At 46.3% G+C, this 14,897-nt stretch overlaps 1 protein-coding gene across 2 annotated transcripts in view; it reads left to right on the plus strand.

Moving 5' to 3' along the window:
• Window positions 1-14,073, plus strand: part of LOC137333460 (oxidative stress-induced growth inhibitor 1-like) — a 44,515-nt gene extending 30,442 nt beyond the window's left edge. Inside the window, exons 2-5 of one of the 2 annotated variants that reach the window (XM_067997611.1) lie at window positions 1,911-2,109; window positions 2,627-2,818; window positions 7,086-7,177; window positions 9,051-14,073. In XM_067997611.1, the coding sequence (XP_067853712.1) occupies window positions 2,047-2,109; window positions 2,627-2,818; window positions 7,086-7,177; window positions 9,051-10,077 (1,374 nt within the window). In that variant the 5' untranslated portion in view covers window positions 1,911-2,046 and the 3' untranslated portion in view covers window positions 10,078-14,073. The remainder of the gene's footprint in view (window positions 1-1,910; window positions 2,110-2,626; window positions 2,819-7,085; window positions 7,178-9,050) is intronic. The other variant, XM_067997610.1, reaches the window with a different exon arrangement.
• The last annotated feature ends 824 nt before the right edge of the window (window positions 14,074-14,897 follow it).

Here is a 14,897-nt window from a genome sequence, read left to right on the forward strand (position 1 = left end):
ATAGAGGGAGTGCAGTGAAGGTTCACCAGACTGATCCCTGGGATGGCAAGTCTGTCGTGTGAGGAGAGATTGGGTCGACTCGGCCTGTATTACCTCGAGTTTAGAAGAACGAGAGGGGATCTCATTAAAAAATATAAAATTCTGACAGGGCTCGACAGACTGGATGTAGGGAGGATGTTTCCCCTGGCTGGGGGGTCCAGAACGAGGGGTCACAATCTCAGGATATGGGTAGGACATTTAGGACTGAAATGAGGAGAAATTTATTCACTCAGAGGGTGTTGAACCTGTGGAATTCTCTACCACAGAAGGCTGTGGAGGCCAAGTCACTGAATATATTTAAGAAGGAGCTGGATAGATTTCTAGACTCAAAAGGCAACAAGGGGTATGGGGAGAGAGTGGGAATATGGTATTGAGATAGAGGATCAGCCATGATCACATTGAATGACGGAGCAGGCTCGAAGGGGCGAATGGCCTACTCCTGCTCCTATTTTCTATGTTTCTATGTTACCCCGATGAGCACTCAATATATATCCAAGTCAAGGCTCCATTGTCCAAACAAGGAGAGTGAAGGCCTCATGAGAGCTTTTCATGCCACAGTCAGCCATTCGGTGCCACACAGTGATAGGGCACAAGTTTCTCACCCGCTAAATTGGGCTTGGTATTTTCTCCAAGTGGAAATTGGGAAGATAATCGTTTCGCTTCATCACCTGTTCTAGAACAGACCAAACAGGTGACTAACTTCAGGTCAGGTACTTGCCTGTTTAGTTTGGGATTTAGGGGAGTATTTATTGCCCACTCTGAGTTGGCCCAAGGGCGTAAGAGTCAACCACATAGTGTGGGCTGGAGGTCAGACTGGGTAAAGACGGCAGGTTCCCTTCCCTGAAGGACATTAGTGAACCAGTTGGGTTTTTGCAATAATCCAACCGCTTTCATGGTCATTTTGTTCTGGTGCCAGCCCATAACTGACCAGAGTCATTGAATCCAGTCTTACAATTTTACCACAGTGGAATTTGAACTCATAACCTCTGGGTTGTTAAACTAGGACAATAAGGTCCAGGGTACCAGGTCCATGGGCGAGGGATGATGCATGGAGCAGGAGAGCAAAAATATTAATGGTGTACAGGAAACCAGCACCAATTCTATTTTAGTTGCCTAGACACTGGGTTTGGACTTTCCCACTGCGGGGGTGGGGGTCACACCATTTGTTTTTCATACTCAGGATGTGGGTGTCGCTGGCAAGTTGCTCAGAGAAGGTGATGAATTTGTTTCTAACGGTTTTGGTACAATTGAAGGTCTTGCTCGGCCACTTCAGAATGCAGTTAAGAGTCAAAAACATTGATGTGGGAATGGAGTCACATAGAGGTCTGACCAGGAAAGGACGGCAGGTTTCCTTCCCTAAAGAACATTAGTGAACCAACTGGGTTTTTATGACAATCCAACAGCTTCATGGTCATTCTTACTGATTCCAGCTTTTTATTTCCAGATTCTTTAAACTGAATTCAAATTCTCAAACTGCCCTGGTGGGATTTGAACTCACGTTCTCTGGATTATTTGTCCGGGCCACTAGTCCAGTAATATAGCCACGACACTACCATACCCATGTGTAATTATATTTTTTAGCTGTACAGGTACCTCAGGTTGACTGTCATCGCTCTACCAATATATTTCCAGTTTTCCCCAACCCACCCTTGGCCTGTTGGAAGCTGGACTTGGGGGTTGGGTTTCCTATTACCAGTTTACCCCCTTCATCTCCTTAAAGTATTGACTCTTGATAGGTACAGTTCCACAGGACCAATCTCAAATGACCATTCATCATACGTGAGCCCAAACCATGAGTTTCGGTTAATTATTCAACTCTGGGGGCATCACAGCTGAGCCTGTCGTCACGAATGTTCACACTCATTTTCCAGCAGGTCATCAGCAGGAGTCGTGGCTGATTTCCCCATCCGTAGGCTGGACATGTTGATGTCAATCTAGCATTACTTTGAAAGCTCCCCAGCTCATGTTAGCTGATTCATCACACACGAGGATCAAACCTGGGACCTCATGACCTGCGTGGCTCAGTACCACATTTACCCTCTGAACCATCCAGTATCCCGTACCAGGATGGTGAGTGGCCTATCTATTGGTTTGGATTCTTTTTCATTCAGAAACCTAGGACAAGGACTAATGGTACAAGGCACCACCAAACTTGACGAGAGTCAGAGAGAAGAAAAAGCAAAACAAATAGGAGCACTTGGTTAACACTAATCTTGGGTTTTGAAAACTGTAAACTGTAAGAGGAGGGAAAAATCGAGGGACATGAGGAGTATGGACAGTTTTGGGAATCCTGGAAAGGAATGAATTAGAGTAGGACACAATCCCACGAGTTGTGATTTCAACACCAGGAGGAGGAAGAGTGTGTGGGACCGGATATTTGGAGCTTAGTGTTGATAAAGGAGAGGGGGACAAGAGAAGTTGGGATGGAAAGGTTAGAGGCTCTGAATTGGAGAGCCAGGTATCTGTTGGACTCCATGTAGGAGGGATTGGAGATATAAATTGGTATTGATAGGTTGGTAGCTTTCTCATTACACATTGGTCCATGGATATTCCTCACACCCGTCTTTGTCTGCCCTGGTCATCTCAGGATTTGGAGTTCCTGTCTGAAGGGCTGGAGGGACGATCCCACAATCCGGTCGCCGTTCTGTTTGATTCCCTCCTGCGTCCCAATGCCGATTTTGGTGTATCCATGGATTCAGTGATAAGCTGGAGGCGAGAACACGACCATTACATTCCTCATCTGGTCCTGGGCAAGGGACCATTGGGAGGGGTTTGGCATGTAAGTATCAAAATATTTATCAAGACAATTCACTTGTATGTTGCTTGCAATACCTCTTTCTCCGTGTACCTGTGTCTGTTTGTATTGGTGGGATAGGCATGTATTTATATAGCACCATATCACACCCTTCACTGAAATACATAGAAGTTACAACACAGAATCAGGCCATTTGGCCCAACCATTCCGTGTCAGCATTTACCCTCCACACAATCAAATAGTTTGAATCATATTTACCTGCCCTGTTCCCATATCCCTTCATCCCCTTTTCCTTCATCCACCCATTCAGTCGTATCTTGAATGTTGACAAAGTTTCTGCCTCAACCACTAATCCTGGAAGTGAATTCCACAGCCTCACAACTCTCTGTGTGACGAACTTTCTCCTGCCCTCGGTTCTAAATCTCTTACATTTAATTTTGCATCTATAGCTCCTCATTCTTGACCCTTCTACTATTAGTAACAGTCTGCTTCTATCTACCCTATCCAATCCTTTTATAATTTTAAACACTTCTATCATATCGTCCCACAATCTGCGTTCTGACCAAAAGTGACCCAACTTTTCAAGTCTTTCTTCATATATGTTTTCCTCGTACCAGACAGCATCCTAGTGAATCTGTGTTGTTCCCTCTCGAAAGCCTCAATATTCTTCCTATGGTGTGGACCCCAATAATGCACGCGGCACTTTAACTGACGTCTTATTAAGGTTTATATAGGCTCCTCATTACCTCTTGGATTTTATATTCTATACATCTTGTGTTATAACCTAGAATTCCATTAGTATTTTTTTACTGCTTTATCAACCTGAGGTGCTGCCATTAATGTCCTGTGAACCTGTCCCCCCAAACCCCTCTGCTCTTCCTCAGCATTGAGTCCACTTCAGATACACCTGAAAACAGCTCACGTGTAATGAGTCACTTTGAATTACTCTGCTGCCCGTATCCTAACTCGCACCAAGTCCAGTTCACCCATCACCCCGTGCTCATTGACCTACACTGGCTCCCAGTCCGGCATCGCCTCGATTTTAAAACTCTCATCCTTGTTTCCTTGATGAGGGTTGAGTTGTTGTTGTTGTTGTTTGAAAGGCATTGACTGTTATATAGGCAATGTGGCAGCCATTTTGTATGCAGCGAGTCCGCAGCAGCTGTGGGATGAATGGCCAGTTTTAGTTGAGCGGGTAATATTGGCCAGCATAACCAGCAAGATACCATCACCAGATCTATCTGTTCAACATCACAACAGAAACACATCACCTCTGACAGTGCAGCACCCCCTCAGTACTGGACTGAATGTCAACCTGGGTAATGTCCTCAAGTCCCAAACTTGGGCCTTAAACCCACAACCATCTGACTCAGGGGATGAGTGATACCTACAGAGCCAAGCTAGCACTGATATAGGTGTCAATCAATGAACTATGAGATGGATATACGAATATAAGGATAAGTTCAGTGCTCCCACCATCCCATTGGGGAGCCATGTTATGAAGAAGAAGACTTGGAGATAGTGTTACAATACCTAGTGCACCCAGGGCAGGTACAGCACGGGTTAGATACAGAGTAAAGCTCCCTCTACACTGTCCCATCAAACACTCCCAGGGCAGGTACAGCACGGATTAGATACAGAGTAAAGCTCCCTCTACACTGTCCCATCAAACACTCCCGGGGCAGGTACAGCACGGGTTAGATACAGAGTAAATCTCCCTCTACACTGTCCCATCAAACACTCCCAGGGCAGGTACAGCACGGATTAGATACAGAGTAAAGCTCCCTCTACGCTGTCCCATCAAACACTCCCAGGGCAGGTACAGCACGGGTTAGATACAGAGTAAAGCTCCCTCTACGCTGTCCCATCAAACACTCCCAGGGCAGGTACAGCATGGGTTTGATTCAGTTCTTTGATGAAGTAACGGAGAGGGTTGATGAGGGTGGTGCAGTTGATGTTGTGTATATGGTCTTAAAACAGTTGTTTTACAGACTGGAGGGAAGTATACAGTGATGTTCCCCAGGGGTTAGTATTAGAACGACTGCTCTTTTTGAAATATATTAATGACCTGGACTTGGGTATAGAGGGTATAATTTCAAAGTTTGCAGATGGAACGAAACTCGGAAATGTAGTAAACAATATGAAGGATAGTAACAGACTTCAGAAGGACATAGACTGGTGAAATGGGCAGACACATGGCAGATGACATTTAATGCAGATAACTGTGAAGTGATGAATTTTGGTGGGAAGAATGAGGAGAGGCAATATAAACTAAATGGTACAATTTTAAAGGGGGTGCAGGAACAGCGATATCTGGGGGTGCCCAAACACAAATCTTTGAAGGTGGCAGGACAAGTTGAGAAGGCTGTCAAAAAGCATATGGGATTCTGGGCTTTATTAATAGAGGCGTAGAGTACAAAAGCAAGGAAGTTATATTGAACCTTTATAAAACACTGGTTAGGCCTCAGCTGGAGTATTGTGTTCAATTCTGGGCACCACACTTTAGGAAGGATGTCAAGGCCTTAGACAGGGTGCAGAAGAGATTTACCAGTGATGAGGGACTTCAGTTATGTGGGGAGATTGGAGAAGCTGGGATTGTTCTCCTTAGAACAGAAAAGGTTAAGGGGAGATTTGATAGAGGTGTTCAAAATCATGAACGGTTTTGACAGAGTAAATAATGAGAAATTGTTTCCAGTGGCAGAAGGGTCGGTAACCAGAGGACACAGATTTAAGGTGATCGGCAAAAGAGCCAGAGGCGACATGAGGAAACATTTTTTTACGCAGCGAATTGTTATGATCTGGAATGTGCTGCCTGAAAGGGTGTTGGGAGCAGATTCAATAACTTTCAAAAAGGAATTGGATAAATACTTGAAGGGAAAAATTTACAGGGCCATGGGGAAAGAGCAGGGGAGTGGGACTAATTGGATAGCTCTTCCAAAGAGCCGGTACGGGCAAGATGGGCTGAATGGCCTCCATCTGTGCTGTACCTACTATGATACTATGATATGATACAGAGTAAAGGTCCCTCTACACTGTCCCATCAAACACACCCAGGGCAGGTACAGCATGGGTTAGATACAGAGTAAAGCTCCCTCTACACTGTCTCATCAAACACTCCCAGGGCAGGTACAGCACAGGTTAGATACAGAGTAAAGCTCCCTCTATATTATCCCAACCTCTGAGCTGCACGCTGTGATATTCCATGTCCCACACCAGTCATCATGTGGCCTTACTAAGTGAGATTGCCAATTTATTGCCAATTTATGCCAGTTTGGTGATGTGTTCCATGCTCAGTAGGAGGTTGCTTGAGTCTGTCCCAAACTCATTGCTCACTGAACCCTTACAGCCAACTGTGAGAAGATGTTGGCCTGGGATGAATCTGAACCCAGATCCTAAAACCAGTGACAAACTCACTGCACAAATTCATAATGAGTTTGACCATGGAAATACCTGCTCTGACATCATCCACTTAACAACAAAGGATGGGCAATTGTGACCTTTTGTGTCTCTCCCTTTTTGTACATTAAAAGAAGGATATCAATGGACTTGCAGGTGTTTCTGTCACCATCTTATCCGGAGTTATCTTTAAAATTGCCAGCTTTAGAACTGCCATTTTGCACAGAACTTCTCCCCTGTGACATCATGAAATGCCAACCTGTGACATCATGAAATGCCAACCTGTGACATCATGAAATGCCAACCTGTGACATCATGACTGGTGACCATGGGTTGAGGGTACAATTCATCCTTCGTAATATCCCAGCAAGGGGAAGTCTGCACATAATGTGAATGGCGGGGGTCGGGGGAGGGGGAGCTGCCCGACTTGGACAACCTCAGGACAAATCATCCCAAGTTGAAATTTGTTCAAGGTGACCTGGTCCAGATGGAAGGCCAAGGAGAATATCTATTGGGGGTGATAATTATAGTTGTTTCAGTAGTGTCTGTTTATGAAGCAACTGGTTAACCCCTAACTCCGCACTCGTCACGAGTTGGGTTGGACCCAACCAATTTAGTCCAAACCGCTGAGAAGTTAAGCACATTCCTTCACTGTGGGCCCTTTTACCTCATGGGTTTTGTTTGGCTCCCAACAGACCCAAGTTAAAAGGGACGTACTGCACCACATAGTGATTGGTCACTGCTGAAGTGTAAGGTTAATTGATCCATGTGTAGATGTGTTCAGTAACTCTACGGCAGGTTGAGTAGGCTGTGAGTAAAGTGGCTTTACTTTCATTTAGGAAAAGCATAGACGGTGTTCAGGACTAACCTTCCAGTGTTCTTGTCCCCATGACAGTCTATTGAGGGATCCATGGTCACCCTCAGTCTTGGTGACTGGATGCAGCTTCCTGATCTTCCCTTCAGGGACTGGATGAGAGCCAAGAGAAGGTAAAGGCTTTTCTATGTTTTAAACGATAGCCCAGCCACACTATATTTGCTCGATTTTCTCCCCTCCTCTTCTGAAGGCGCTGACTCCTTGCTGATCTGCAATATCTCAGTACTTCTCCCAAGTAGCCACTGAGCCTGGACATGGATTAGTGGAGGAGCAGGAATCCTGGCTAATTGTAGGGCCCCTAGAGACCTTGTACCACCAGTGATCAAACCTGGGACCCCTTGCTTGGTCTGTGTCGCTCACTGAGAGACGAACTAAGAATTCTTGAGGCACTGGGCACCAAAAACATTTGCGGTCACTCCCTACCCCCGCACAACAACTGTGGGCCCGGAGGAGTAGAAATCCTATCCCCAGGTCCAACAAGCCTAACTGCAGTGACCCCCTAATGATTGCGGACCCCCAACCCTGATCCCCGACCCCCATCCCCAATGATCGCAGACCCCTGCGATGACCCCCGATCCCGTCACCATCCCCGTGACTGACCCCCGATCCCTCCCCCCATGACTGACTCCCCCTGTGACCCCGTGCCAACCCATGCCCTGTGCTAACCAATGCCCCCCGTGTCAACCCATACTCCCGTGCCCACATATGCCCCCCGCCAACCCATGCCCCCATGCTCCCCATGCCCACCCGTGTCCCTCATGCACCCCCGCCCCCATCCATACAAATAAAGACTTACCTGAAGATTTACCTGAAGACGTCCTCTCCCTGGCTGCTGTTAACAGGCAGTCGGATGGGAAACTGACAAAAGAAAAATAAAAGACTTCAAAACCATAAGGACAATCGGGAAAAACCAACCGCAATATGACCCCCCCCCACCCCGCCCCCTTCCCAGCTCGGAATCAAAATCATGCCCCATGAGTTCAAATCCCACCCTGGGGCTGTTTGAGAATTTGAATTTAGTTTAAAGAATCTGGCCATAAAAAGCTGTTATCGGTAAAAGTGACCATGAAGCGGTCAGATTATCATAAATACCCAATAGGTTAACTAATGCCCCTTTAGTGAAGGAAACCTGTTGTCCTTACCCGGTCTGGCCTATTTGTGACTCCAGTCCCACACCAACCTGGTTATCTCATAACTGCCCTCTCAAGTGACCCAGCAAGTCACTCAGTATCAAACTAAACAGGGATGAACTAGGGAAGGATAACAAATGCTGGTCTTGCCAGTGACGCCCACATCCTGAGAATAATTTTTAAAAATCTCTGCCAAAGTTCACAGTGTGTTACAGAAGATGTTGGAGTGCGTCACCAATCAATGAATCACAGCCTCTGAGTGACCAACCCGCTTGGAACGATTCTGTCGCATCATTTTCAGGCTCTGGTCTCAATGTCGAAGCCTAACAGCACGATTAGATTACTCAGCAGATTAACCTGTCTATGAAGCAGCAGTCTCTGGAATTAGAGATCACCGTGTAAATCTGTGCTCATTGGGACAATAGGATCAGTGTCGGCAAGGTGGACACTAAATGGACTCACCTGTCGGTAATCCAATAAGGGCTTGCAATTATTTATTGTGTATCGGGCTCCATTCGAATAGGCAAAACATATGGAATAGCACAGAGTGAGAGTGTTTCCAAAGTAGCAATCTAACTGAGGGGTTTAGATGGTCTACATATAGATTATGATTAATGGACACCTGGGATTGAGTTTTACAGTCTGTGTCTGGCACTGATCCACACACAAGTCATACAGTGCCAGTTGGGAGAGACTGTTAACTGTTGAGCGTTTAGCTGGTCTGAGCTGTTTGACCATGTCGTCCTCATACACTGAGATCGCAGGTTTCACTTAGCTGCAAGCCTTCCTTGACTGAATGTTCAATGGTTTGTTTTATCTCTCTCAGCCTCTGACAGTGCTTTGGATTGTTTTACAGATGCCTGAGGAACGACAGGGCCATGACAGCAGACATTGCCCACTATTACCAGCATTACACCAAAGCCAAGGGTTTGCAGGAGAACTTTGCGTGCGGCACCGTCGTGACCTCGGTGAGAAGGGTCAGCCCGAGTCCCGATGAGGAAAAGCAAACATGTGTGTCCATGGACAATATGGCCGGAGCTCAGGCCTCTCGCCAATCCCACCGCACAAGCCTGTTTGAGGTGAAAGGTTACAGCGAAAGGAAAGATGGTTCAGAGATGCCTTTCTGCATCAATGCAGAAAACGTTGTCTTGGCAACAGGGACTTATGACAGCCCTGCTTGGCTTGAGGTCGAAGGTGAAGACCTTCCATTTGTTCACCACACAACTTCGGAACTAGAAGAAGCCCTCAAGGCGCAGGAGACGGGGGTGAACTTTGACCCCATTCTGATTGTGGGGGGCGGCCTGACCGCCGCAGACGCTGTCATCTCTGCTCACCACAGCAACGCCCCCGTGATCCACGTCTTCCGCAGAGGGGTCAACGACCCTGACCTGATCTTCAACCAGCTTCCCAAGGTGATGTGCCCCGAGTATCACAAAGTTCACCAGATGATGGCTCAACAGTCCTGCACTGCCACGGGGCCCTACGAAGGATACCTCAGCCTCCCCAAACACACAGTGTTGTGCTTCACCCCGGACAGGAAGTGCATCCTTCAGGATATGACATCAGGAGAAAGAAGGACATTCAACATCTCTGTAGCTCTCGTCCTGATTGGCTCGAACCCCAATTTGACATTTCTGCCCGATCAGGGAAGGTCATTGGCAGTGAACACGGAGCTCCCAGTTAACTGCAAGCGTAATCCTGTAGACGTGGACTGCTATACGTACGAGTGTGGGCAGGAGCGGGGACTCTATGCTCTTGGCCCCTTGGTGGGAGATAACTTTGTGCGCTTTCTGCAGGGAGGGGCTCTGGCTGTCACCAGCGCTCTGCTGAAGGATAGGCATGGAGCTCAACATAAAATCCACAGCCGGCCGCTGTTCAGCTGATGGTTACAGCGTAGGGTCACTGCCAGGAAATCCAATCATTCTTTACTGGGTTATAAGGTCTACAGGACAGATAGGGAAAATGGAAGAGGAGGAGGAGTAGCCTTAGTGACTAGAGATGAAATCACTTCAATGATAAAGGAGGATATAATGAAGTGTAAGCAGCCAACAGAGACCTCATGGGTTGAATTGAGAAATAGGAAAGGATCTAAGACTATAGTGGGAGTTGTGTATAGGACCCCTGGCAGCAGCTCTGAAGTGCTGGATTGTATAAATGCAGAGATTAGACAAGCGTGTAACAAAGGCATAGTGGTTTTAATGGGGGACTTCAACCTTCACATAGATTGGGGAAAGCAGACTCGCAACTGTCAGAAAGGTAGTGAATTTCTTGAGTGTGTCCGGGATAGATTTATACAGCAGTATGTCCTAGAGGCAACAAGGGGGCAAGCCATACTAGATTTAGTAATGAGTAATGAACCAGATTTAGTTAACGGCTTAACTGTGCGTGAACATCTATCCAATAGTGATTATAACATGATCGAGTTCAATGTAGTGTTTGAAAGGGAAAAAAGTGAATCAGCTGCTAAGATTCTAGACTTGGGCAAGGCCGACTTTAATGGGATGAGACAGAGACTGTCCACAGTAAACTGGGCAAATCTGTTAATGGGTAAAATGACTGATGATCAGTGGGCAATGTTTAAAGAAACATTTAACGTGATACAGAATTGGTTTATACCCCTGAGGGGCAAGAACTCTATTTGCCAAAAAAAACAGCCATGGACAACTAAAGAGGTAAGGGACAGTATAAGACATAAGGAAAGGGCATACAAAAAGGCAAAAAATGACACAGATCCTGGCGAATGGGAAAGATACAAAGATCAACAAAGGGTCACAAAACAGATAGTAAGAGCTACAAAAAGAGAGTATGAAAAGAAACTTGCAAGGGATATCAAAACCAATAAGAAGAACTTTTATAGTTATATTAGGAAAAAGATGGTGGTCAGGAGCAGTGTTGGCCCCTTAAAAACTGAAAGTGGGGATATTGTCATTGACAATGGGGAAATGACGGACATGTTGAATAATTACTTTGCGTCAGTATTTACAGTAGAAAAAGAGGATAGCATGCCGGAAATCCCAAGAAAACTAATATTGATTTGGGAACAGGGACTCAATAAAATTAACATAAAGCAACAGTAATGAAGAAAATAATAGCACTAAAGAGTGACAAATCCCCAGGACCAGATGGTTTCCATCCCAGGGTTTTAAAGGAAGTAGGTGAGCACATTGCGGATGCCCTAACTATAATCTTTCAAAGTTCTTTAAATTCAGGAACTGTCCCTCTAGATTGGAAAATTGCACATGTCACTCCATTTTTGAAGAAAGGAGAGAGAGGGAAACCAGGGAATTATAGACCAGTTAGCCTAACATCTGTTGTGGGGGAATTGCTGGAGTCTATAATTAACGATAGGGTGACTGAACACCTCGAGAATTTTCAGTTAATCAGGGAGAGCCAGCATGGATTTGTGAAAGGTAGGTCATGCCTGACAAACCTGATTGAATTTTTTGAAGAGGTGACTAAAGTAGTGGACAGGGGAATGTCAATGGATGTTATTTATATGGACTTCCAGAAGGCATTTGATAAAGTCCCACATAAGAGACTGTTAGCTGAGATAGAAGCCCATGGAATTGAGGGAAATGTACGGACTTGGTTAGGAAGTTGGCTGAGCGAAAGGCGACAGAGAGTAGGGATAATGGGGAGGGACTCACATTGGCAGGATGTGACTAGTGGAGTCCTGCAGGGATCTGTCTTGGGGCCTTAATTATTCACAATATTTATTAACGACTTAGATGAAGGCATAGAAAGTCTCATATCTAAGTTTGCCGATGACACAAAGATTGGTGGCATTGTAAGCAGTGTAGATGAAAACATAAAATTACAAAGCGATATTGATAGATTAGGTGAATGGGCAAAACTGTGGCAAATGGAATTCAATGTAGACAAATGTGAGGTCATCCACTTTGGATCAAAAAAGGATAGAACAAGGTACTTTCTAAATGGTAAAAAGTTAAAAACAGTGGCTGTCCAAAGGGACTTAGGGATTCAGGTACATAGATCATTGAAGTGTCATGAACAGGTGCAGAAAATAATCAATAAGGCTAATGGAATGCTGGCCTTTATATTTGGAGGACTAGAGTACAAGGGGGCAGAAGTTATGCTACAGCTGTACAAAACCCTGGTTAGACCGCACCTGGAGTACTGTGAGCAGTTCTGGGCACCGCACCTTCGGAAGGACATATTGGCCTTGGAGGGAGTGCAGCGTAGGTTTATTAGAATGATACCCGGACTTCAAGGGTTAAGTTACGAGGAGAGATTACACAAATTGGGGTTGTATTCTCTGGAGTTTCGAAGGTTAAGGGGTGATCTGATCGAAGTTTATAAGATATTAAGGGGAACAGATAGGGTGGATAGAGAGAAACTATTTCCGTTGGTTGGGGATTTTAGGAGTAGGGGGCACAGTCTAAAAATTAGAGCCAGACCTTTCAGGAGTGAGATCAGAAATCACTTCTACACACAAAGGGTGGTAGAAGTTTGGAACTCTCTTCTGCAAATGACAATTGATACTAGCTCAATTGCTAAATTTAAATCTGAGATAGATAGCTTTTTGGTAACCAAAGGTATTAAGGGATATGGGCCAAAGGCAGGTATATGGAGTTAGATCACAGATCAGCCATGATCTTATCAAATGGCGGAGCAGGCACGAGGGGCTGAATGGCCTACTCCTGTTCCTATGTTCCTATATTCCTATGTTCCTTCATTCTCCCCTCCTCTATGGTCCCTTCCAGACCATGGGTTTAGGCCAAACCTGCTTCCAGCTCCGGGCTGGTGCTAATCTTTGGCTAACTACAGGGAGTGTCGTAGGGGAGACAGGCAGCTCAACTACAGTGCATGCTCCCTCTAAGGAAACGCCCAGCCAGCACTGCGTGTCTGGCTGCGGTCAGAGAAATGGGTGGTGGGGCAAAAGCCAATGGCATGGATATGTTCAAGAGTCATGAGTCAATATCTCCATCACTGTGCGTACCCAATCCAAAACTGATTTAAAGCTCATAATACTCAATGTTTTTTAAGGGGATCATTAAACTTTTCACACTCAACAGCATCCCAAGATAATGGTTGACACAAGGAACAGAGATCCAGCTCAATACTGCTCTGTGTCTGTGGAACCCCTTACAGCCGGCCACCCTGGGAACCCGTTACAGCCGGCCACCCGGGGAATCTCCTACAGGCACACTGCAAACCCCAGACAGACACCCTAGGAACCCCAGACAGACACCATAGGAACCCCAGACACCCTGGAAACTCCAGACAGACATCCTAGGAGCCTCCTACAGACACCCTGGGAACCTCAGCCAGACACACTGGGAATCTCCTTCAGACACCCAGGGAATTCCAGACAAACGCCCTGGGAATCCAAACAGACATGTTGGGATCGCAAGACAAACACCCTGAGCACCTCCTGCAGACACCCTGGGAACCCCCAGACTGATGGTTGAGATCCAGGACGACACACAGTGGCTGAGGGTCTCCATGAACACTGTGTTTTTCTTGTCGTGTCCCGGTGTGTATTATTGAGACTGTGGGACCCCATTCAGTACCACAGACTTTGGCTCAAACGAATCCCGGTCTCGGAGACACCCTATTGTTGGCCAGCCAAACAAGTAAGAATGTCAGAAAATGCTGGAAATACTCAGCAAGTCAGGCAGCATCTGTGGAGAAAGAAACAGAATTAACATTTCAGCTCAATGGCCTTTAATCAGAACTGGAAGAAGTTGAAGATTAAAACAGGCGTTTTCTTATTTACCAGGGGTGGTGTTCATACAGCTACTTATCCTGAGTGTGGAATGTAAGCTCCTATTCATTGTTGGATATTTTTATTTTTTATAACATTTACAGTTTGTGAAGACTAAAATTATTCTAATAAAGTGGTGTTTTACAATGAAGCCTGCAGCCAATCAACTTCAGGTTTGTCTCGAAAAAGATGATGTTGTGATTTGGAAGAAATATTATGACAGTAGTGTTTCTGGGGAATTATTTCTGCCCAGCAAGGTCATGGGGGTCATTTTGACTTTGGACGACAGTGTAAAATGGGCGATATCGGCTCGGCAACCTGTTAAACACCTTTCCTGATTGTCAATGGGAGAGGCATTTCATGGGGGGGAGAGGCGTTTAACGGGGGGAGAGGTGTTTAACGGGGGGAGAGGTGTTTAATGGGGGGGGTTTAACGAGTGGGAGAGACTTAACGGGGGGGAGAGGCGTTTAACGGGGGGAGAGGCATTTAACGGGGGGGAGAGGTGTTTAGCGGGGGGAGAGGTGTTTAATGGGGGGAGGGGCGTTTAATGAGGGGGGGGGGTTTAACCAGTGGGAGAGACTTAACGGGTGGGAGAGGTGTTTAACGGGGGGGAGAGGTGTTTAACGGGGGGGAGAGGTGTTTAACGGGGGGAGAGGTGTTTAACGGGGGGAGAGGTGTTTAACGGGGGGAGAGGTGTTTAACGGGGGGGAGAGGTGTTTAACGGGGGGGAGAGGTGTTTAACGGGGGGAGAGGTGTTTAACGGGGGGAGAGGTGTTTAACGGGGGGGAGAGGTGTTTAACGGGGGGAGAGGTGTTTAACGGGGGGAGAGGTGTTTAACGGGGGGGAGAGGTGTTTAACGGGGGGGAGAGGTGTTTAACGGGGGGAGAGGTGTTTAACGGGGGGAGAGGTGTTTAACGGGGGGGAGAGGCGTTTAACGGGGGGAGAGGCATTTAACAGGTGGAAGAGGCGTTTAAC

This window comes from Heptranchias perlo, chromosome 16 (genome assembly GCF_035084215.1).
Source record: "Heptranchias perlo isolate sHepPer1 chromosome 16, sHepPer1.hap1, whole genome shotgun sequence".
NCBI lineage: Eukaryota > Metazoa > Chordata > Chondrichthyes > Hexanchiformes > Hexanchidae > Heptranchias > Heptranchias perlo.